This window comes from Solea senegalensis, linkage group LG19 (assembly GCF_019176455.1).
Source record: "Solea senegalensis isolate Sse05_10M linkage group LG19, IFAPA_SoseM_1, whole genome shotgun sequence".
Taxonomy (NCBI): Eukaryota; Metazoa; Chordata; class Actinopteri; order Pleuronectiformes; family Soleidae; genus Solea; species Solea senegalensis.
In genome coordinates, this window is record NC_058038.1 from 17,364,758 (window position 1) to 17,384,637 (window position 19,880).

The following is a 19,880-nucleotide window of genomic DNA, read 5'->3' on the forward strand; positions in this document are numbered from 1 at the left end:
ATAGCTGACTTTCTGATCTATTTAAATGCAGCACATCCTGTCATTATTAACTTGGTTATGGATGTTTGTTTGTTGTTTTTTTTCAAATCTGAACAAATGAAATACCTGATCAATTGTAATCCTCTGCATTTTGGTTTTAGGGACTGTATGAAAATGAAAGAGTTAGGAGATCTAATCTTACATAGTGCTGCTCAATGTTATGGGAGGAGGGGTGGCTTTTGTATTTATATATAAATTTGTATAATATCATAATAAAGTTATCAACAGACATATTTTGTAGTGTTAAAATCACTGGCAAGTTCATTAACACTTAGTGTAGTCATTTATTTAGGAGTCAATTGACAAAAAACTCTGGCTACTGTTTTCCCAATATTTTAGTATTTAATAAACAAAAAATATTTTGAGACATTTAATTTTTATTAACCGAATTGCTTCCATTTTAAAGACAAAACGATTGGTGAATTAATCAACAGTGAGTTTAGTTTGATTAGTCATTATTAAATCAATAAGCACAGTTAAGGTATGGATTCAGGAGACATTAATGCAACATTACTGATGTCAACCGACGTAAAACACCAAAAAAAAAGGACGAAAGACAAAGAAGACGGGAGTCGAATACTTTGTGTTTTATACAAGAACACGAATACCACACGTTAACATTAATTACACCAAAAAGCCTCGTGTTATTTTCGTTGCGGGTTTTTCCTAACATTTATCTTGGAGCTTTTATCGTGTAAAGCACGTATTTTTCATGATACAGTCAACGTGTCCTTCAAACCGTGCTTTGCTCGATGAAAGCCCCATCCCCCACGCCGTCGCCGGCTTCTCGCTCTTTCGTTCCTGCCTGAGCATGCGGGAAGTGAATGAGACAAGCATAGGAGGCGCTGTTGAGTTGTGCAAGCCGGTCCCTGCGATACAATCTGCCGAGAGGAGGAGGGGGTGAAGGAAAAAAACCAACTGGGTAGGTCGGTCTTTGTTTCTGGCTAGGAGGAAAACCGAGAGACGTTGAAACCGGTGAGGAATCAAACATCACCTTTCACCACTCTTGTAAGTAAAGTGTGACTTTGTGACTGGATGAAGCGACGTTTTTCCTCCGTTTTTCCCCTGCCGCTAGAGGAGAAATGTGTCTTCACTTGGTGTTTTTTTTGTTTGAGAAAACGATGAACCCGACATTACAGTGCTGCTGCCGCTGCCGCTGTGGCGCGACACTGTGCAATGAATGAAATTTGTTTTTGGAAATGTAGTCAGAGCGGAGCGCTGAGCCAAGGGTACGGGAGGCGCGTTGGATCAATCATCTCCAGCGATGAAGGGATGCTCTCCCCGCTCACATGTCGCCGCTTTTGCGCCAACATGTCCACAAACAGCACAATTTTCTACAGAACCGGCCTGGGAGAGCATGGCCGTTAAGGCTAACTCGTTAGCATGCTAGCCACAGTCAGCAGCCAGCTTATGGAGTTGTACGCTTTTAACCGAGCCTGCGAGTGGATTGTTTAAGTGTTCCTTGTGGCTTTACCTGAACTTAATAATTATTTTAAGTCTCAGTCAGTTGTGAAGTAAAAACCAACCGAAGTCGTGTTACTGTTTGAGAGACGAGAGGTTGAAATGTTGGGCTTTAATTGACGTAATGTAGCGTCAACTATAGAACCCGGCTAGGCCTGGCTAACGTTAGCGAAGCTAATAATGCTAATAATAGTTAACACGGCAGTTATTTTCTTCTAAATATACTCGTTGTAACAAGTGAGCGAATGGGGTTTTTACTTTGTTCAGGTGGCCGCTCAGCATTTCACACATGCACGTTTGTTTCTGTATCCGCATAGTTTGTTTACTGTACAGTGCAGCTCCATCTTCAATGGGGTTTTTCACCTATTTGTAACCAATGGAGTGAGTGTTTTTGACTGTTTACATTCTGTGAATCCGTTACTTCGACTCACCACCTGGCTTTTATTATGTTTTATCAGTTTGGGGGATTCAGTCTTCCTCCATTCAACAACCGAATTTGAACTCCCCATAGCCGTATGATAGCGCAAATGTAAAGGCATAATTCTTCACAACAGAATGTCATCCACTCTTCAGCTGAAGTTCTGTTATTTGTGATTTGAGTTTGGTATTTGTGGTTTGCGATTTGCTCTTTGCAAAGCACCAGCCATCATGTATTAAAGCACAATAGCAGCACCACCACTTATAGTTTAGAAATTAATCAATTCATTTGATGAATTTAAACCATTTCAATCTCCAGCCATTAAAATTAGCTTAATGAGGTGGTTTCAACTATTGTTTCCAGCAATTCTGATAATACGGTGAAGATGTTGCTATTTTAAAGTATTGGGTCGGACCATCAAACCTTTCCTAAACCAAACCCTAACCAGTTAACATTTCAAACCATTTTCTGCATTTTTGTGGACCAAGCAACTAACTGATTAATCGAGAAAATAATTAACACTAGTTGCAACCCCTTTCTTGAATTCTTGAAGTGGTTTAAGTATGCTTGTGTATTGTGTACTGTTGGTCAAGATGAATAAGCAATCTGAAGACTTCATATTTGATTGTGGGAAGTTAGTGACAACCTTTTTTCACCGCTGATAAAAAATTATAAAAACAAAGAATCCTTAAATTGGAAGATGACTAGTTTGTTGCTGCCCTAGTTTCAAATTTTGTGCAGCAGAGCACATCCATTCTTGTCTGGTGAATGTGTGCTAAAGAAAACATGTCATTTTGTTTTGGAAGGACAGTCACCTTTTTTGTAAATAACGATGGTCATGGTTTGCATTGTTTTCAATTTGTAGAGTATCTGCTATTTAACTAAGTCAGCACACTTCATCTCTATATAACATGAATTATGACTGCACTGACCTGCACTACCTCTGTTTTTTCTTAATTGTACATTCAGATTCATACAGTTGTGTACATGGCACATTCCGCGTATATGTGTATATATGTACATATATATGTATATATATATACATACACATACATATATATATATATATATATATATACATATATACACACACACACACACACACATATGTGTGTACATATCATTATCACACCCTAAATTTGTTTTCATCTAACTTCCCAGGGGTCCTTGCTGCTGCCAGTCATTTCAAGTTTCCCCTGAGAGATGTCCACTCCTGACCCGCCGATGGTAGGGACACCTCGGCCTGGACCCTCCCCAGGCCCAGGGCCATCTCCAGGAGGCATTATGGGACCAAGCCCGGGACCCTCACCAGGCTCAGCCCACAGTATGATGGGGCCCAGCCCAGGACCTCCTGGATCTGTACACCCTCACCCTCCACAGGGACCCTCAGCATATCCTCAGGACAACATGCACCAGATGCACAAAGTACTGAATACTTGAGATTTTTCAGTATCAGCTGAACAGTTTGAATCTAAATATGATTTTCATCTTATACACTAAAGTTTTTACACACTATCTTGTAAAAATATGTTTGTAAGTTTAAATTTAAAAAACAAACAAATTTGATAAGGATTATTTTCTCACTATTCATCAGCCCATGGAAGCCATGCATGAGAAGGGAATGCCTGATGACCCTCGCTATGGACAGATGAAGGGCATGGGCATGAGACCAGGGGGACACAGTGGTATGGGACCTCCTCCAAGCCCCATGGACCAACATTCCCAAGGTAACATATCCAGTTCTCACCAGGAAAGAAACCCTAAAAACTACATTCTCACGTTAATATTTTTGTGGAAATATACAATTCATTAAGGTGTCAAATCACGGTGCGTGACGAGAGGCTGAAATTGTAGACATCCTTTTTGTTCCAGAGAAGCACCAAGTAGTATGGACTGATAGCACTGTTGCATAGACCGAGTGTGATCACTGAGCTCCCATCTAGCCGGTTCCTCTTGTTTTGCTGCTCATATGGCAGCATGAGCAAACAGCAGAAGGCAGGGCGGTGGGCGGGGCGGAGCTTAGGGGTTTTCCCTCCAGACAAGAAGCTACTTCAATACAACCCACACAGTCAGTAAGCAACAGAGGATAAGAAGGGAGAGACACTCATCAAAGCACCTTTTTCAGTTTTTATTTAACTGTTTATGTAGCTTATAGTCACTCATTAAGTTTCCATGCTGAGTTAAGTTGAGCTTTGGTTGCCATTTATACACAGACACATGCTTTATTGAATAAAGAATGTCTGACTCTGCTACCCTAGGTGGCAATATGACCTTTTCATGAATTTTGTGGTTGACATATTTTGTCACAGACCAAAGCAACTGAAACTTGCAGCTTGTTGGAACCAAGCCAAGCACCATTCAACATCCATTATCTTTAATATATTAAGGTATTCAATTATACTAACTGCATACATTTAACAGTAAACATAAAAACATATAAAGTAACAGGCTGGATTCTGCTCATTGTTTTTCTCAACACTATAGTTCTCTCATCATCATCTAGTCCCGTTTACTCCAGTGTACACATGCAATGGTAAATCGACTCAGCATGATCTGGGTGTGTTTGTTTTGAGAAATTCGGTAAATTTAGTACTAGTTCAGTCGGGCTAAAAGTCAAGTTTTAGTCAGACTCGCAGAGTAATTGCTCTATTTTTGAGAATGTGAGGACATTTCCAAGTGTTATTGCTTAATATTTGGCGTGCCCCATCATGCATCTGTTCTGTGCTCCACAGGTTACCCTTCACCATTGGGTGGGTCAGAGCATGCACCTAGCCCTGTCCCAGCCAACGGCCCTCCCTCTGGCCCCATGATGCCTGGGGGTCCGCCTGGTCCCGGGGCAGGACCTATGGAGGGCAGTGGTGATCCCAATCAGGGCATGGGTCAGCCTAACCGTGGTGGTCCCCCTCCAGTTGGACCAGTAGGTGGACCTGGTGGTGCAGGTGGACCCACTCCTTTCAACCAGAACCAGTTGCACCAACTCAGGGCCCAGATAATGGCTTACAAAATGCTGACACGCAGTCAGCCTCTACCAGAGCACTTGCAGATGGCTGTGCAAGGGAAGAGGCCCATGCCAGGGATGCAGCAACAGCCGGTGCCTAACATGCCACCTTCTGCAGGACCTGTTGGTGGGCCTGGGCCTGGGCCGGGACCAGCTCCAGCCAACTACAACAGACCACCACATGGTGAGCCAAAGAAAGGCTCCTGGATGCCTTTTTAGTGTATGGAAGTGTATGAAGGACTCCAAGCTGCCAACAGTGGTGCTGGAAGCTCTTTTGTGTTTGTTCTGACTTGTATTCTTGTTGGGGCCCCAAGTCACTGCTTAGGACTGGGAGCCAACGCATGCATAGCATAGCATGACATCCTGTGACAAGCCCGGTTTTTGTTCAGATTTTATTCTTATTAGGGCACAAAGTGACTAACAGCAATGCTGGAAGCCTAATTGTATTAGTTCGGATTATTTCATTATGTAAAAAAAACACATTTTGATTGTTTCACGTAACATTAAAGGACATAAACATTAAAGGACGAGGCTTGGGAGCCCCATCATACCTAGATCATAATCCTACTTCTCGTCCATTACAAAGCTGATACATTGCAATGTCGATTACCTCTCACTCAAGGGCAAGGCTTGGAGCCTCATTATACCTGCGTGCAGGTCTTGTTATTAATTGTGATTTTGATCAAACTTGTACCCAAGCAAATTTGTAAAAGAAGCTTGAAACAAAGAAAGCAAGTCATTTGTTAGCTCAACAATGACCCCTGGTGGTTGAACTGTTTGTGTTCAGTTGCCCAGACATTCACCGATTATGTGAAAATGTATACCGTTATTAATATTACTGCTAGTGCTTTCAGGGTTTATCTCAATCAAGTAACCACAGAAAAATATGCTCACACGTCAAAAAAACAAACAATTAATTGCATTCTATAGCTCCCCTTTTATGACATGAGAGTCCATGTCAACTACCTGACATGATCGGACCTACTTCTCCCACTCCCTCTTAAAGGAGACATGCAGACTCCCTGTGCATGAGTGCAATATTAATGAGTTCTCTCTAAAATGTTACATCAAATTAAAATAATAAATTGCCGTCCTCCCTCTTTATTTGCATGTGCTCATGCTCTTTAGCCTGTTCTCTATGGAGGTCTCTTTTTTTACCTGCAGCAGTCAAGTACTGCAAAGTGTCTAACACATTAGTGCTGATTAGTGCCATCTTTAATTTTACAGCAGTTTGGCTGTAACTGACTAACGATTATTATTTTCATAATCGATTTATCCGTTAAATCAGGTACTTGTTTGGTTCATAAAATATCGAAATATGTTTTGTCCACAAACCAAAATGTTTCAGTTTTCATGATTTCTTTGTTTTACGGAGCAAATGAACCAGACAATCTTCATATTTTAGAAGCTGAAAAATCAGAAAGCTTGTTTTAATTATTGAAATAACACTCAAAATAGTTGGCGATTAATTCAATAATCGATTTATAAAGCCCTACGCAGCAGCATTTAATTTTTTTAAAATTTATTTTACCCTTCTATTTACTACCCTTCTTATCATCACTATCAACTGAAAAGCAGTTTTAAACACTTTGAAAGGTTTGGCACTTATTTTCAGTTGTAAAGTCTTTCTTATTCCCCACAGCATACGTTGTCGTATGTAATTTCTAAAGTGACATGGAACATTTCCATCAGTAATGTTGTTTTTTCACTGATTCACACATCAACCTTTCTAGTTAAACAGCAAACATTTAGGCATAACTTGACTTAATGGACACACTTAACTTAATTGGCTTGATTAACTTGGATCAATACATCACAGATCATCTATTGACAGCCATCTTTCCTCTTCATCTGCTTTTGGCTTCTCCCTTTAGGGGTCGCCACAGCGCAGTGATCTGCATATTTGATTTGGAAAAGGTTTTATGCCAAATGACACAATCATGACACAATCCTCCAAAATGATCATAATATAACACATACATTTTTTACATTATTGATTCAGGCATGGTAGGCCCCAACATGGCACCTCCTGGACCTGCAGGCGTTCCCCCTGGTATGCAAGGCCAGCCCAACAATGGACCTCCTAAATCATGGCCCGAAGGTAAACTTGATTTGAGGCCTACTTCAATCAATGCTCTGCTCTGTTATTGTGCAGCATAACTTATCTCTTCATACTTGTGTGTGTGTGTGTGTGCTGGTTAGGACCTATGGTGAATGCTGCTGCTCCATCAAACCCACCTCAGAAGCTGATTCCACCTCAACCCACTGGCAGACCGTCCCCTGCGCCTCCCTCTGTGCCTCCTGCTGCTTCCCCTGTCATGCCCCCTCAGACACAGTCCCCAGGCCAGCCTGCCCAGCCTCCCCCTATGATGCTCCACCAGAAGCAAAACCGCATAACCCCAATTCAAAAACCCCGTGGGCTGGACCCAGTGGAGATCCTTCAGGAGAGGGAATACAGGTAAGGCAGTGTGTTGGGTGTTTTGGAAAACAGTGTGAATTGTCTTCTCGTAGCACTACAAAGCAAAGGGTTTTTTTCTTCAACAAATGTATGGGTCCTATAGAAATACATTACCCTTTCTTTTACAAGCACCCTTGTAGGGTATGAGTTTGGAAACAATGCAGGTATATGCAGAGTATAGTAATGTAATAATTAGCTGCATGGCTGTGTTTATGTGTATGAAGTAATGAAATTATTTATTATTAAAAATTAATTATTAAAATTATGGTCATTTTTGTAAAAAAAAACAAAAAACAATATGTGTTTTTTTAAGGTTGCAGGCCCGCATTGCTCATCGAATCCAGGAGCTGGAGAACCTGCCCGGCTCTTTAGCTGGTGACCTGCGTACTAAGGCCAACATAGAGCTCAAGGCCCTGAGGCTGCTTAACTTCCAGAGACAGGTAGGAATAAAAGAAAATTAATGATCCAGCCTATCTGATCGTTTAATTAAGTACACAATCTAATATTACAGTTTCATGAGGATCTGATTGTCTTTATCATGGTATGTGACATATTTGTGCCTATAGCTGCGTCAGGAGGTGGTGGTTTGCATGCGGCGTGACACTGCTTTGGAAACAGCCCTTAACGCAAAGGCCTACAAACGCAGCAAACGTCAGTCTCTACGCGAGGCCCGCATCACAGAGAAGCTTGAAAAACAACAGAAGATCGAACAGGAGAGGAAACGTCGTCAGAAACACCAGGTAAAATGGTTTAACAGGTCAAAATTTTTTTATTTACCATTCCTTAAGTGTATTTAACAAAGCTAATGTGTTGTTATTGTTGTAACCTACTGGTTTGATCAAGAAAAATAATAATAAAACACACCCACTGATGATGGTTTAATGGCGATCATATTTATTAACAGAAAAAACCTGAATACCCAAGTTTAAAGGCGAGCATAAAGAGCCTCATTTCAGTTTTTTTAAATTAAATAACGGTGTATATTTTTTTATTCTTCTGACAGGAATACCTCAACAGCATCCTGCAGCACGCCAAGGACTTTAAGGAGTACCATCGCTCCATCACAGCAAAGCTCCAGAAGGCCACCAAAGCTGTCGCCACCTATCATGCCAACACCGAGCGCGAACAGAAGAAAGAGAACGAGCGCATTGAAAAAGAGAGAATGCGGAGGCTTATGGTGCGACTCAAATCTATATACAACTAATCAAAACCTTATATTCAGTTACTGTGAATGTTTATTTATCAAGCAACTGACCCCTCTGTGAACCTTTTACCAGGCTGAAGATGAAGAAGGTTATCGTAAACTCATTGACCAGAAGAAAGACAAGCGTCTGGCCTACTTGCTGCAGCAGACAGACGAGTACGTGGCCAATCTCACTGAGCTGGTGCGTGCCCATAAAGCCGTACAAGCTCTCAAAGAGAAGAAAAAGAAGAAGAAAAAGAAGGTAAATGTCTTTTCTTGTGTTTTCATAGTAAGTCTTTAAATTCTAATTGCATGTTTTTTTGAAATACCGGAATTTTTGTCTGGTTTCAGAAGCCAGAGGCTCCTGAGGATGGTGCTGCTACTCTGGGACCTGATGGAGAGGTGATAATAATAATAATAATATGTTAACATCCATTTGTTTAATGACTTTAGGCAACAACAATTTAGACCAGATGAATGTGAATACACTGCCTTCCACAGTTCAAAGACGGACGAGATATCCTATCGTGGTTACTCTGGCAACTCGCACAAAGATTAAATGCATGTGATTGGGCATGCTAAAGAAAAGTGTGTCTTCCATGGATTTTGTATACAATTCAATTAATTTAATATGTTTAATTTTCAACATCTGTGTTGAGCACAGTGCTCCTTTCACTTTACATCATTATGTGTATAAATAAAGGCATGGCAGGACTCTGCATAAGCAGATAGTGGACACATCATGAATCTAGCTGCCATTTTGTGCCCAAATCTATTGTGGGCACTGCATAAGGACATCTCTCCAGGTGTTTTGGTAAACAAAGCCCAATGTTTTTCTCTCTCCTCCCAGCCCTTAGATGAGACCAGTCAAATGAGCGACCTACCAGTAAAGGTCATCCATGTGGACAGTGGAAATATCTTGACTGGGGTAGAAGCACCTAAGGCTGGTCAGCTAGAGACTTGGCTTGAGATGAACCCAGGGTACGTGTCACACTTTGCTTTTACACAACAGATGATCACTTTGTTTGATGTAGACACTTCTATCCCATGTGCGCTCCCTTGTTTTAATACTGCTACACCAATGATGTGATGAGAAATTAAGTTGTTTAGATTTCTAACGAGACTATGTCAAATTTATTTCTCATTGCACAAAAACGTATGTATTGATTTGACCAGTGCCGTGTCAGTTTTTGCAACCAAGAAAATCACAGACACCTTCACCCATGCACCTATTGGACAATACCTGCTGTCAATCACAAAGGTGTCCACTGGTATGCATAGTGTTTGTCATCTATTTCCCTCTAAAATTGGAACATAATCTGCAAAATTGTCTGTTCTATTGAAGAAGACCTGAAATACTAGTGATTGAGACCAGGAAAATGCTGACATTATAAATCAAGTGAGAAGAGGCAAATTTTCCCATAGACTCCTATTCAGTTATTTCTGCAACAAGCAGTCGCCCTTCCATCCTCCTTCCTGTGCTTTTTAAAATGTACATTTTTTAGTATTGTCCCCTTACACGCTCGTACGCTTCTCCACAGATATGAAGTAGCGCCGCGTTCGGACAGTGAAGAAAGTGGCTCGGAAGAGGAAGATGATGAGGTACATAACATGTTGAGCTCTTCACCAAAGCTAAACCTTTCACTTGCAATTTTCCTGCCGACATTTTTCTCACATTTCTCTTTGTTGTATTTGATGTTTTTTTCCCTCAGGAGGAGGAAGAGGAGCAGCCTCACTCCACTGCAACTCCAGCAGCAGCAGCAGCAGAGGAGAAGAAGAAGATTCCAGACCCTGACAGTGAAGAAGTATCTGAAGTGGATGTCCAGCACATCATCGAGTAAGATGGAATGCCTGGGATCCCAGTGTTATTAGCCCATGTTCTATTGTCGTCTTTGTAAATCATGCAAATCGTGCAAAGCTACAGTCAACTTCCTATCTCATGTTCTCACGCGTGACATCTCGCTGTATTTTGTCTCTCGCCCTCCAGACACGCCAAGCAGGATGTAGACGACGAGTACGGTAACGCAAGCTTCAACAGAGGCCTGCAGTCCTACTACGCTGTGGCCCATGCGGTCACCGAGAAAGTGGATAAACAGTCCTCACTGTTGGTCAATGGCCAGCTCAAGCAATACCAGGTAGAGGAGAACATATTTGTTAAAGAGGAGATTGGAGTGTCTTGTTCTCATCTGTAGAAAAGTCTTACGTGGTTGTTTAATTGTTCAGATCAAAGGTCTGGAGTGGCTGGTGTCCCTGTACAACAACAACTTGAATGGCATCCTCGCCGATGAGATGGGTCTTGGAAAAACCATCCAGACCATTGCCCTCATCACTTACCTCATGGAGTACAAGCGCATCAATGGACCCTTCCTCATCATTGTACCTCTCTCGTGAGTCATAACACCACCCTCATCGGTCCTTGTGGGCCCACAGTGTGAAAACACTAACTTTGAGTGCGTAACATGAAAATACCAAGAAATGTTTGTTCCATTCAAACCATGAATGTGGATGAAGTCTATCAGCTCCACAGAACTCTCTCTGAAGTGATTCATTTTATGTCAAGACAGATCGAGGCAACAGTAACGACTTTAAATCAGTGTTGTTTTTGTCTTTTGGACTAAAATGCGTATTAGTTTTAGCCAAATTTTAGTCATTTCTATATGTGATAGTTTTAGTCCAGTTCTAGTCGACGAAACCTTTCAACTTTTTTTCCAACTATTTTCAACTGTTTTTTTCATGAATTGATGCCCTACTTCATCATACCCACGTAAATCGGGCACCAGGGGTCGGCGGCGATGTCGGCAACCCACCCCACCCGTCTTGAAACAAGGACCAAGGAATTTTTAGGTTTTAATTGACAGATTACACACGCTATAAGCAGAAATGTCATGCATTTTGAACGTCTGACAGACCACCCACTCACATTTAAGTCCATTCTCGCCTCGTCAATGAAAACTCACACACGTCATGTTTTAGTCATCAAAGATCCATGTTCATCTCGTCACCATCTCGTTATCGATATCGAAATAGTTTCGCCATCGTTGACGAAAACAACACTGCTGTAAATAGGCGGAACAACACAAACTGAACATAAAACATTTCTAAAGTGAATTCTATGTCTCAGCATACAAGTAATGCCATTGTTTCCATTCCCAAAGAACATTTTTATTGCAATAAATGCTTATACACAGAGGAACTGAAGACTTCAGTGTTAATACATTCATATTTTAAAGAAGAAACTATTGTAAACCACATTTGTTGTTGTTTTTCCCCCCAGAACTCTTTCAAACTGGGTTTATGAGTTTGATAAGTGGGCGCCATCTGTGGTCAAGGTCTCGTACAAGGTCAGTGCCTCCGACTTGAATGTTGTGTTAAAATAAAAATATTTTTTGAATACAAATATCAGCTGTAACAGGGTTCTCTTCTTCAATTGCAGGGGTCTCCAGCTGCTCGGCGTGCATTTGTTCCAATCCTGCGCAGTGGCAAGTTTAATGTACTGCTGACCACTTACGAGTACATTATCAAAGATAAACAAGTGCTAGCAAAGGTAAGGAAGTGTCCGCAGGTGTAGTTTTGAGGTCACGCATTATTCTCACAATTACGTGACATTCCTCTTTCCAACTCCTAAATGCTGCTGTGTCTCTTTCTAAAGCTGCGTTGGAAATACATGATCGTGGACGAGGGCCACCGCATGAAGAACCACCACTGCAAGCTGACTCAGGTGTTGAACACGCACTACTTGGCCCCTCGGCGTGTGCTCCTCACCGGTACACCGCTGCAGAACAAGCTACCTGAGCTCTGGGCCCTGCTCAACTTCCTCCTGCCCACCATCTTCAAGAGCTGCAGCACATTCGAACAGTGGTTTAACGCCCCCTTCGCCATGACTGGAGAGAAGGTAATAATCATATAGTCACAAATAATATTTATTACATGAACCTCTGCTTATCATGACTTAGCTTAAAAATGATAAAATCTTCCTCACCCTCTTGTACTTTCTTCATCTTTTTGCGTTTTAACTCAAGGTTGACCTAAATGAAGAAGAGACCATTCTGATTATTCGTCGTCTACACAAAGTTCTCCGACCTTTCTTGTTGCGCCGACTCAAGAAGGAAGTGGAGGCCCAGCTTCCTGAGAAGGTCAGGCTGCATGCAGATTGGTTTTACTTGCTTATTTTGGCACTTCCTTTGAGATTCTTATTAATAAAACGTCCTGGATATTTAACATACATACAATTACAATTAGTCTTTTCAGTGGTTTGTTCAGTTGGATCCAGTTTATATTTGGTTTTCATTACTTTTCTGCCACTTCTGACTGTCTCTAATATGTAGACCTAAAATTCAGTTTGTATTAAAGCTGCTTTATTACATTTAACTGTATAATTCTCATATTGTATTACTTTTTTTGTATTACTATTATTGTAAATTACATTTACCATTTATTTTAGCCATCACATAGATCTTCTCTGCATTTCTCAAACTCAGTCTTTCCTCTCTTGTGTGTGTTTAGGTGGAGTATGTGATAAAGTGCGACATGTCAGCCCTACAGAGGGTTTTGTACAGACACATGCAGGCTAAGGGTGTGCTGCTCACAGATGGGTCAGAAAAAGACAAGAAGGTAAGGAGCGGATCATGTCTTGTAACATTTTATTTCCTTTTATTTTTTATTTTAAAGCTCAGAGAGAAATCATTGGAAACTAACTGGTGTATTTCTCTATTCCCTTCTTCTTAATATCCCAGGGTAAAGGAGGCACGAAGACCTTGATGAACACTATCATGCAGCTGAGAAAGATTTGCAACCATCCCTACATGTTCCAGCACATTGAGGTACCAGAAGACACTTCTATGCTTATGTAGTATGAGTACACTCAGTATACTGAATAAGTAAAATAAATGTTGAATTTTGAGCAAAACTAATGCACCGTTTGGTTTCTCTTTTTGTTTTCCAGGAGTCTTTCTCTGAGCATCTTGGGTATACTGGGGGAGTAGTCTCTGGGTATGTTAAGTTTGAAGTTATGTGTATTGTGTAGTTGTGGATGTCTGTTACATACTGGCTCACTTGATGCTCATGCTTTCTTTCTGTCTGTCTGTCTGTCTGTCTGTCCAGAGCCGACCTGTATCGCTCCTCTGGGAAGTTTGAGCTACTTGATCGTATCCTGCCCAAGCTGAGGGCCACCAAACACAAAGTGCTGCTCTTCTGTCAAATGACAACACTCATGACCATCATGGAGGACTACTTTGGATTCCGCAACTTCAAGTACCTGCGTCTGGATGGTGAGAAATGTTCCTCCCACGGCTTGAGCCATTTGTTTGTGTGCATTTTTTAACCGATGGAAGATCTGCAATCACCTCAGTCGTTTAGGCCTGCTGCATTTATTACTGCCTGTTACCTGTGTTTGTGTTTCATAATTTAAGACAATGCCTTGTTTCAATCCACTTGACGTGCGCATGTTTGCTACACTTGTTTGTGTTTGTACATAATGTAACCTTGAACTACTAGATCAACAACAGAGAAGCAACATTTTTACCATTTTGGTGGCAGTTTAGACGTTATACACAATCACAGTGCTGGTTTAGCGCACGGAGAGACCAACACTCTGCAGCCTCACAGCAGTCGTACAGATTATTTATCTATTTTATTGAGATAAATGGAGATCTTGTATCAGTAGATAATAGTAAGTTGAACACTGATGGGGACATTCCTCGCTAGCTTTGTTATTAACAGTTTATCGCAGCTTCACAAGATAAATGGAAACACTGAAATGTTTTTAATGAATCGATTTGGATTCACTTTTTCACATGGATGTTTTCACCTTCCCCCGTAGGAACCACTAAGGCAGAGGACCGTGGCATGCTGCTCAAGACATTCAATGACCCAGCTTCTGAGTACTTTGTATTCTTGCTTAGTACCAGGGCTGGAGGCCTGGGCCTCAACCTGCAGTCTGCTGACACAGTCATCATCTTTGACAGCGACTGGAACCCACATCAGGTACTGCAAAAAAACCAGTTGGCCTCCCCACAGGTCTCAAGTTATTGCAAAAGAATATAGTTTGCGTTGCCCCTGCACACACCACCTAACAAATCACTCGTTTCTCCCCACACAGGACTTGCAGGCACAGGACAGAGCCCACAGAATCGGTCAGCAGAACGAGGTGCGCGTCCTCCGCCTCTGCACGGTCAACAGCGTGGAGGAGAAGATCCTGGCAGCAGCCAAGTACAAATTGAACGTGGACCAGAAGGTCATCCAGGCCGGCATGTTCGACCAGAAGTCCTCAGGCTGTGAGCGCCGCGCCTTCTTACAGGCCATTCTGGAGCACGAGGAACAGGACGAGGTCGGGGCTCGAGGAGGCTGCCGCAGTAGGGGGGCGTGGGTGGGTGTGATCCGATCCTGTCCGTACATTGCGCACCCACCCACATCTACCTGTGCGCTGTCCCACCTCGTCATACTTTTTTCTTTTCTCCCCCCCCACCCCCGTCTTTTTTCCTTACTTCCCTATTTCCTCAGGATTTGTGAGCATTCATCAACCCAGACTTCTCCTTTTCTCCCTTTTTGTATTTCTGCTTCTGCACAAACCTTTAATGGTTAATATAACACTTTATCTCCTACACTAACATACAGACTTTCCCTTTTTTTTCTTTTCTCATTTTTCTGCTGTTGACTGAAAACCTTTTCACTTGTAAATGTTCCAATTTTAACATTCCTACAGATAACTAACTTGTGACAATGCATACACTATAGTGCTGTAATAATGTAATCTAATACAGTTCTTAATGATGTTTTACTTTATTAGGTTGGTCTTTGATTCAGAGAGTTGGCTCTGAGCGTCCTCATACATCTGCTGATAGCCTCCTGTCATACTCTTGTCTCTTTCATTCATAGGAGGAGGACGAAGTTCCCGATGATGAGACTGTCAATCAGATGATTGCCAGAAGTGAAGAAGAGTTTGAACTATTCATGGTATGTCCCACTTCCATTTTGTTTCTTAGATATTTACACATTTTACAGTTCGAGGCCACTGAACATCAGCTCGATGCTTGTTTTTTTTTTGTTTTGTTTTTTGTCCAGCGCATGGATCTAGACCGACGCCGCGAGGAAGCTCGAAACCCGAAGAGGAAGCCTCGTCTGATGGAAGAAGATGATATGCCCAGCTGGATTTTGAAAGACGACGCCGAGGTTGAGAGGCTTACGTGTGAGGAAGAGGAGGAGAAGATGTTCGGCAGAGGATCCCGCCAACGGAAGGAGGTGGACTACAGTGACTCGCTCACTGAGAAACAGTGGCTCAAGGTGGGATCTCGACAACTTTGGCAACATTTTTTTTTTTGTCAATATTATGTCAGTCGTTATTGACTATTTTGACCTGAATTCTTGCAAAACAGGCCATAGAAGAAGGCAATCTAGAAGACATCGAAGAGGAGGTGCGTCACAAAAAGACAACCAGGAAGCGCAAGAGAGACCGCGACCACGATGGCCCGGCCACGCCCAGCTCCAGCAGCGGACGAGGGCGGGACAAGGACGAGGAGGTGAAGAAGGCAAAGAAACGCGGTCGCCCGCCTGCCGAGAAACTCTCTCCCAACCCGGCTTCCCTCACTAAGAAGATGAAGAAGACTGTTGATGCTGTCATCAAATATAAGGATGGGTGAGAATAGTACATCATCTCTGCAGGCTTATGGGTAATGGATATCAGTACACAGTATGTACCTACATTTAAACCTACTGAAGCTACATCCATACAACCATGTTTTCATTTGAACACGGCATTTTCAGATGTAACAGTTGGTGTCCTGAGGAGTGTTTCACTTCCGCGTAATTCACAACTGTGCAACACCGCAAGATCAGTTGTGTGCAATTCATGTCTGTTGTGCAAGTGGCACGATTTCCATAAATCTGCATCATATTACTGGATTAGGAAAGAGGAAGAGTGGCGATTTCTTTTCACCAACAACCATGGCTGAAGTTATTTGGATTTTTAGTACAAGTTAGAAGTCATGATGAGTTATGCTTTGCATTGACTGTGCACAACGGATTTTAATCATGTTTGGTGTAAACACACATTAACACACCCCAAAACATGTAACATGACCATTCATGTACTCTGGACATGCACGTGTCGGTGTAAACGGGAAGCTGAATTCTCTCCTCCACTGTAGTAGTTTCAGTTTTCCAGTACGACTCAAACAACAAACAATGATTTCTGTTGAGGTTGAAACTCAATGTCGGCATGAGTGGAGCTTTTCGTTCACAGCTCCTAGTCGAGTCAGGGCCAATCAAAAAGTGAATGTGGGTAACTGCAGGATTATGAAGTGTCACATCCTAACAACACTGGTTCCCTCTCTCTCTCTAGTAACGGACGACAGCTCAGTGAAGTCTTCATCCAGCTGCCCTCTCGCAAGGAGCTGCCCGAGTACTACGAGCTCATCCGAAAACCTGTGGACTTCAGAAAGATTAAGGTAATATAGAATAAATGGAATAAAAGACTTGTTCTTTTTTTTCATTTTATCCCTTACCTTGTGTTTGACTTGTGTTTTCCCTCGTTCCCTCACTCCATCAGGAGAGGATTAGGAGCCATAAGTATCGCAGCCTGAACGACCTGGAGAAGGACGTGATGCTGCTCTGTCAAAATGCCCAGACTTTCAACCTGGAGGGGTCGCTGGTGAGTTCAGCCCGAGTGTGCACACGCACAAAGTGTATATGTATGTATGTATATATGTATGTATGTATATGTGTATGTGTATAAATGTATATATATATATATATGTATATATATGTATATATAGTTAGGTTCATCTGAGATTCACCAAAATTTGTAAGAAGCCAGAATCAGGGATCTTGCGTTTCTCTTACCGTGTCTTAGATCTACGAGGACTCCATCGTGCTGCAGTCTGTTTTCACCAGCGTGAGACAGAAGATCGAGAAGGACGACGAGAGCGAAGGAGAGGAGAGTGAGGAAGAAGAGGAGGAGCTAGACGAAGGCTCTGAGTCTGAATGTGAGTTTGAAAAATGTACGAGCAGAACAGTGAATATAAAACATCAGCAGGAATAAAGTGGTGCAAAGTTTACAATCTTCCATTTTCCCCCCGTAGCTCGCTCAGTAAAGGTGAAGATTAAGCTGAGCCGGAAAGAAAAGGGCGATCGTGGAGGAAAAGGACAGCGGCGAAGGGGCCGCGGCGCCCGCGCTAAACCTGTGGTGAGCGACGATGACAGTGAGGACGAACAGGAAGAGGTGAGAGAACACGTTTACCCACCACAACAAAATCCCTGTGACTCAGAGAGACCTGAGAATCAGGGCACATAACTCAGGCTAAAGGTTTAATACATATAATCACTTAAATTACACGAGCATCTTCAGTTAAATGGTTGATTTTGCATTTAATCGTTTACTCAAACTGGATGTTAATGAATGAATCATTTATTTTGCGATTGTTATATTTTCATTCATGTTGGATTAAACGTAACAAGGATTTTCCTATCATAATATTGGACTCTGAACTTGCTTTTTACATGTTGTGAAGTAAATTAAAGGTAAATTAATTAAGGAAAAACATACCCTCTTTCACACTTTCAGTCATTAGTTGCAGCCTCGTTGTTTGTTATTCCCAAAGAAGAACAACAAAATCCATTTAATCTTTATTTCTTTGTCCTGTCTGAAAACTAGACATCTAGACATTTGTGAATATGTTATTGGCCAAGCAATCATTGAGTAAATAAATCCTCTGACTTTAAAGGGCCTTGTTTGTCAACTGTAGAAGTCGGACATAAATCTTTTAATCCAGTTTCTTTTCTCAGTCCACGTTGACTCATCTCTGTGTATGTGTGTTGTTTCAGGAGCGTTCAGCCAGCGGCAGCGACGAGGACTGAAGAGATCGGACCTGAACGGCCCCCTGAGCCCCTTACTGGACTTTATATATTTTACTTAGATACAGCAGGGAGACAGCCAGTGGAAAAGGCCTAGTTTTACCTAGATGAGCTGATTTTTAGTGAGACTGTTGTATTCTCATTAAAGTATACAATTAATTAAAAACCAATTAAAAAAAAAATATGAAAGCTATGAACCCTCTACTTCCATATTTAAACCCTTTCTCCCCAGTATGAGTAGTAGTGTGTCTCTTTGCCTTTTTGTTTTCTCCTGTAAGTGGAAAATGACAGAGCCTGAATTATAGACTGATCGTGGGCCATAAAGTCAGCTGTTTTTTTAAAATGGTATTAATTTTTTGTCGTCCTTTTACTTTTGAGACAACGCGTACATGTGAACCAGGAGTCACTGCATTCCCCCGAAGTCTCTTTTTGAATGCATGTCGTGCGTGTCTGTGGAAATGCACCTGGATGTGTCGTCACTATTATCTCTGTGTTTAATTTAAGACTACAAGCGGGATCACGGTACATCCCCACGCTGCAGTCCCTCCCTCTCAGGTTGTGTATGTGAAGGGGCGGGAAGGACAGGACCATTTTCTTGTGTCGGTGTCACTGGATTCCAAAAAAATACAATAAAGGCATCTCATAATAAATCTGCTGTTGACACTACTCATTTCCCTCGTGAATCAACCTGGTGCTTTTACGGACTGCACTCATTACATGTGACCACTAGATGGCGTACGAAGAACACACTCCCCACACAGTCACTGTGAACCATACTTCGAAAAGATAAAGTATATTTATTCTTCAACTTCTACCAAATGAAGATAATTCACGTGCGTTCTACACACTAATAGTCTTAATTCATGCTGAGTCAGTGCTGTGGGATAACTTCTCAGTCATTTCTTGCACAAGCTTCCTGAAGAACACAAGTTGGAATTGATACAAGCACAGATTTCCACATCACTACATTCTAGTTTGAATGAGTCATCGAGTAAAAGTGAAGCTTGAGGCACGACTGTACGGTAAATCACGCTCAAGGATTTTAGTGTGCGCGTGAAATATGGGAAGGAGTGAGGAGGCGAACACCGAGAGATCTGTTACAATTCTGAAGTTTTTCAGAGGCTGAATGTTGAGAGAGAGAGAGAGAGAGAGAGTGCAGATATCAACAGTCCTGAGAGAGCGAGGGGAAAAAAAGAGAAAAGAATATCATAATAATTCCAGGAATTCCATTAGGTCCTTGAAAAATAATACTAATGTGGCTTAAAGTTTGCCAAATGAATGAGTGAAGCTGGTCAGCTGGAAGAGGCTTCTGTAGTCTGATAAGATCAACACTGATCCTATTATTACAACGTAATAATAATAATGATAATAATTAATCATGTCACAGTGCTCCTTCCCCCAGAGTCAAACACATGAAGGCAGAAAACTAAAAAGTGCAATTCCACCAGGAGGAAAACCTGTTACCCAGAATTCAGTG

The 19,880-nt window shown here is 41.8% G+C and overlaps 1 protein-coding gene across 5 annotated transcripts; it reads left to right on the forward strand.

Moving 5' to 3' along the window:
* Nucleotides 1–940: 940 nt before the first annotated feature.
* Nucleotides 941–19,053, forward strand: smarca4a (SWI/SNF related, matrix associated, actin dependent regulator of chromatin, subfamily a, member 4a). 5 transcript variants are annotated; one of them, XM_044050572.1, is made up of 34 exons: nt 941–1,047; nt 3,080–3,343; nt 3,513–3,645; nt 4,651–5,100; nt 6,919–7,017; nt 7,119–7,374; nt 7,688–7,814; nt 7,941–8,114; nt 8,378–8,551; nt 8,652–8,819; nt 8,909–8,959; nt 9,408–9,538; nt 10,099–10,159; nt 10,270–10,394; nt 10,545–10,692; nt 10,781–10,944; nt 11,832–11,898; nt 11,991–12,101; nt 12,207–12,449; nt 12,577–12,690; nt 13,061–13,168; nt 13,291–13,377; nt 13,500–13,546; nt 13,658–13,824; nt 14,376–14,539; nt 14,655–14,921; nt 15,431–15,508; nt 15,617–15,835; nt 15,928–16,187; nt 16,893–16,998; nt 17,100–17,201; nt 17,403–17,550; nt 17,632–17,771; nt 18,374–19,053. In XM_044050572.1, exons 2-34 carry the CDS (start codon nt 3,122–3,124, stop codon nt 18,404–18,406), a joined length of 4,944 nt encoding a protein of 1,647 aa, XP_043906507.1. In that variant the 5' UTR covers nt 941–1,047; nt 3,080–3,121; the 3' UTR covers nt 18,407–19,053. The 5 variants fall into 5 exon arrangements, with proteins under 5 accessions (XP_043906507.1, XP_043906509.1, XP_043906510.1 ...); XM_044050574.1 differs by having other exon boundaries at nt 17,403–17,535; XM_044050575.1 differs by having other exon boundaries at nt 14,655–14,882.
* Nucleotides 19,054–19,880: the final 827 nt, after the last annotated feature.

Excerpts from the sequence above, each read along its gene's own strand:
- smarca4a (XM_044050572.1), top strand. The coding sequence starts at position 3,122 with ATGTCCACTCCTGACCCGCCGATGGTAGGGACACCTCGGCCTGGACCC. Across the intron at positions 12,691-13,060 it reads AGGCCCAGCTTCCTGAGAAG|GTGGAGTATGTGATAAAGTG; the intron begins GTCAGGCTGCAT and ends GTGTGTGTTTAG. Across the intron at positions 16,188-16,892 it reads GTCATCAAATATAAGGATGG|TAACGGACGACAGCTCAGTG; the intron begins GTGAGAATAGTA and ends CTCTCTCTCTAG.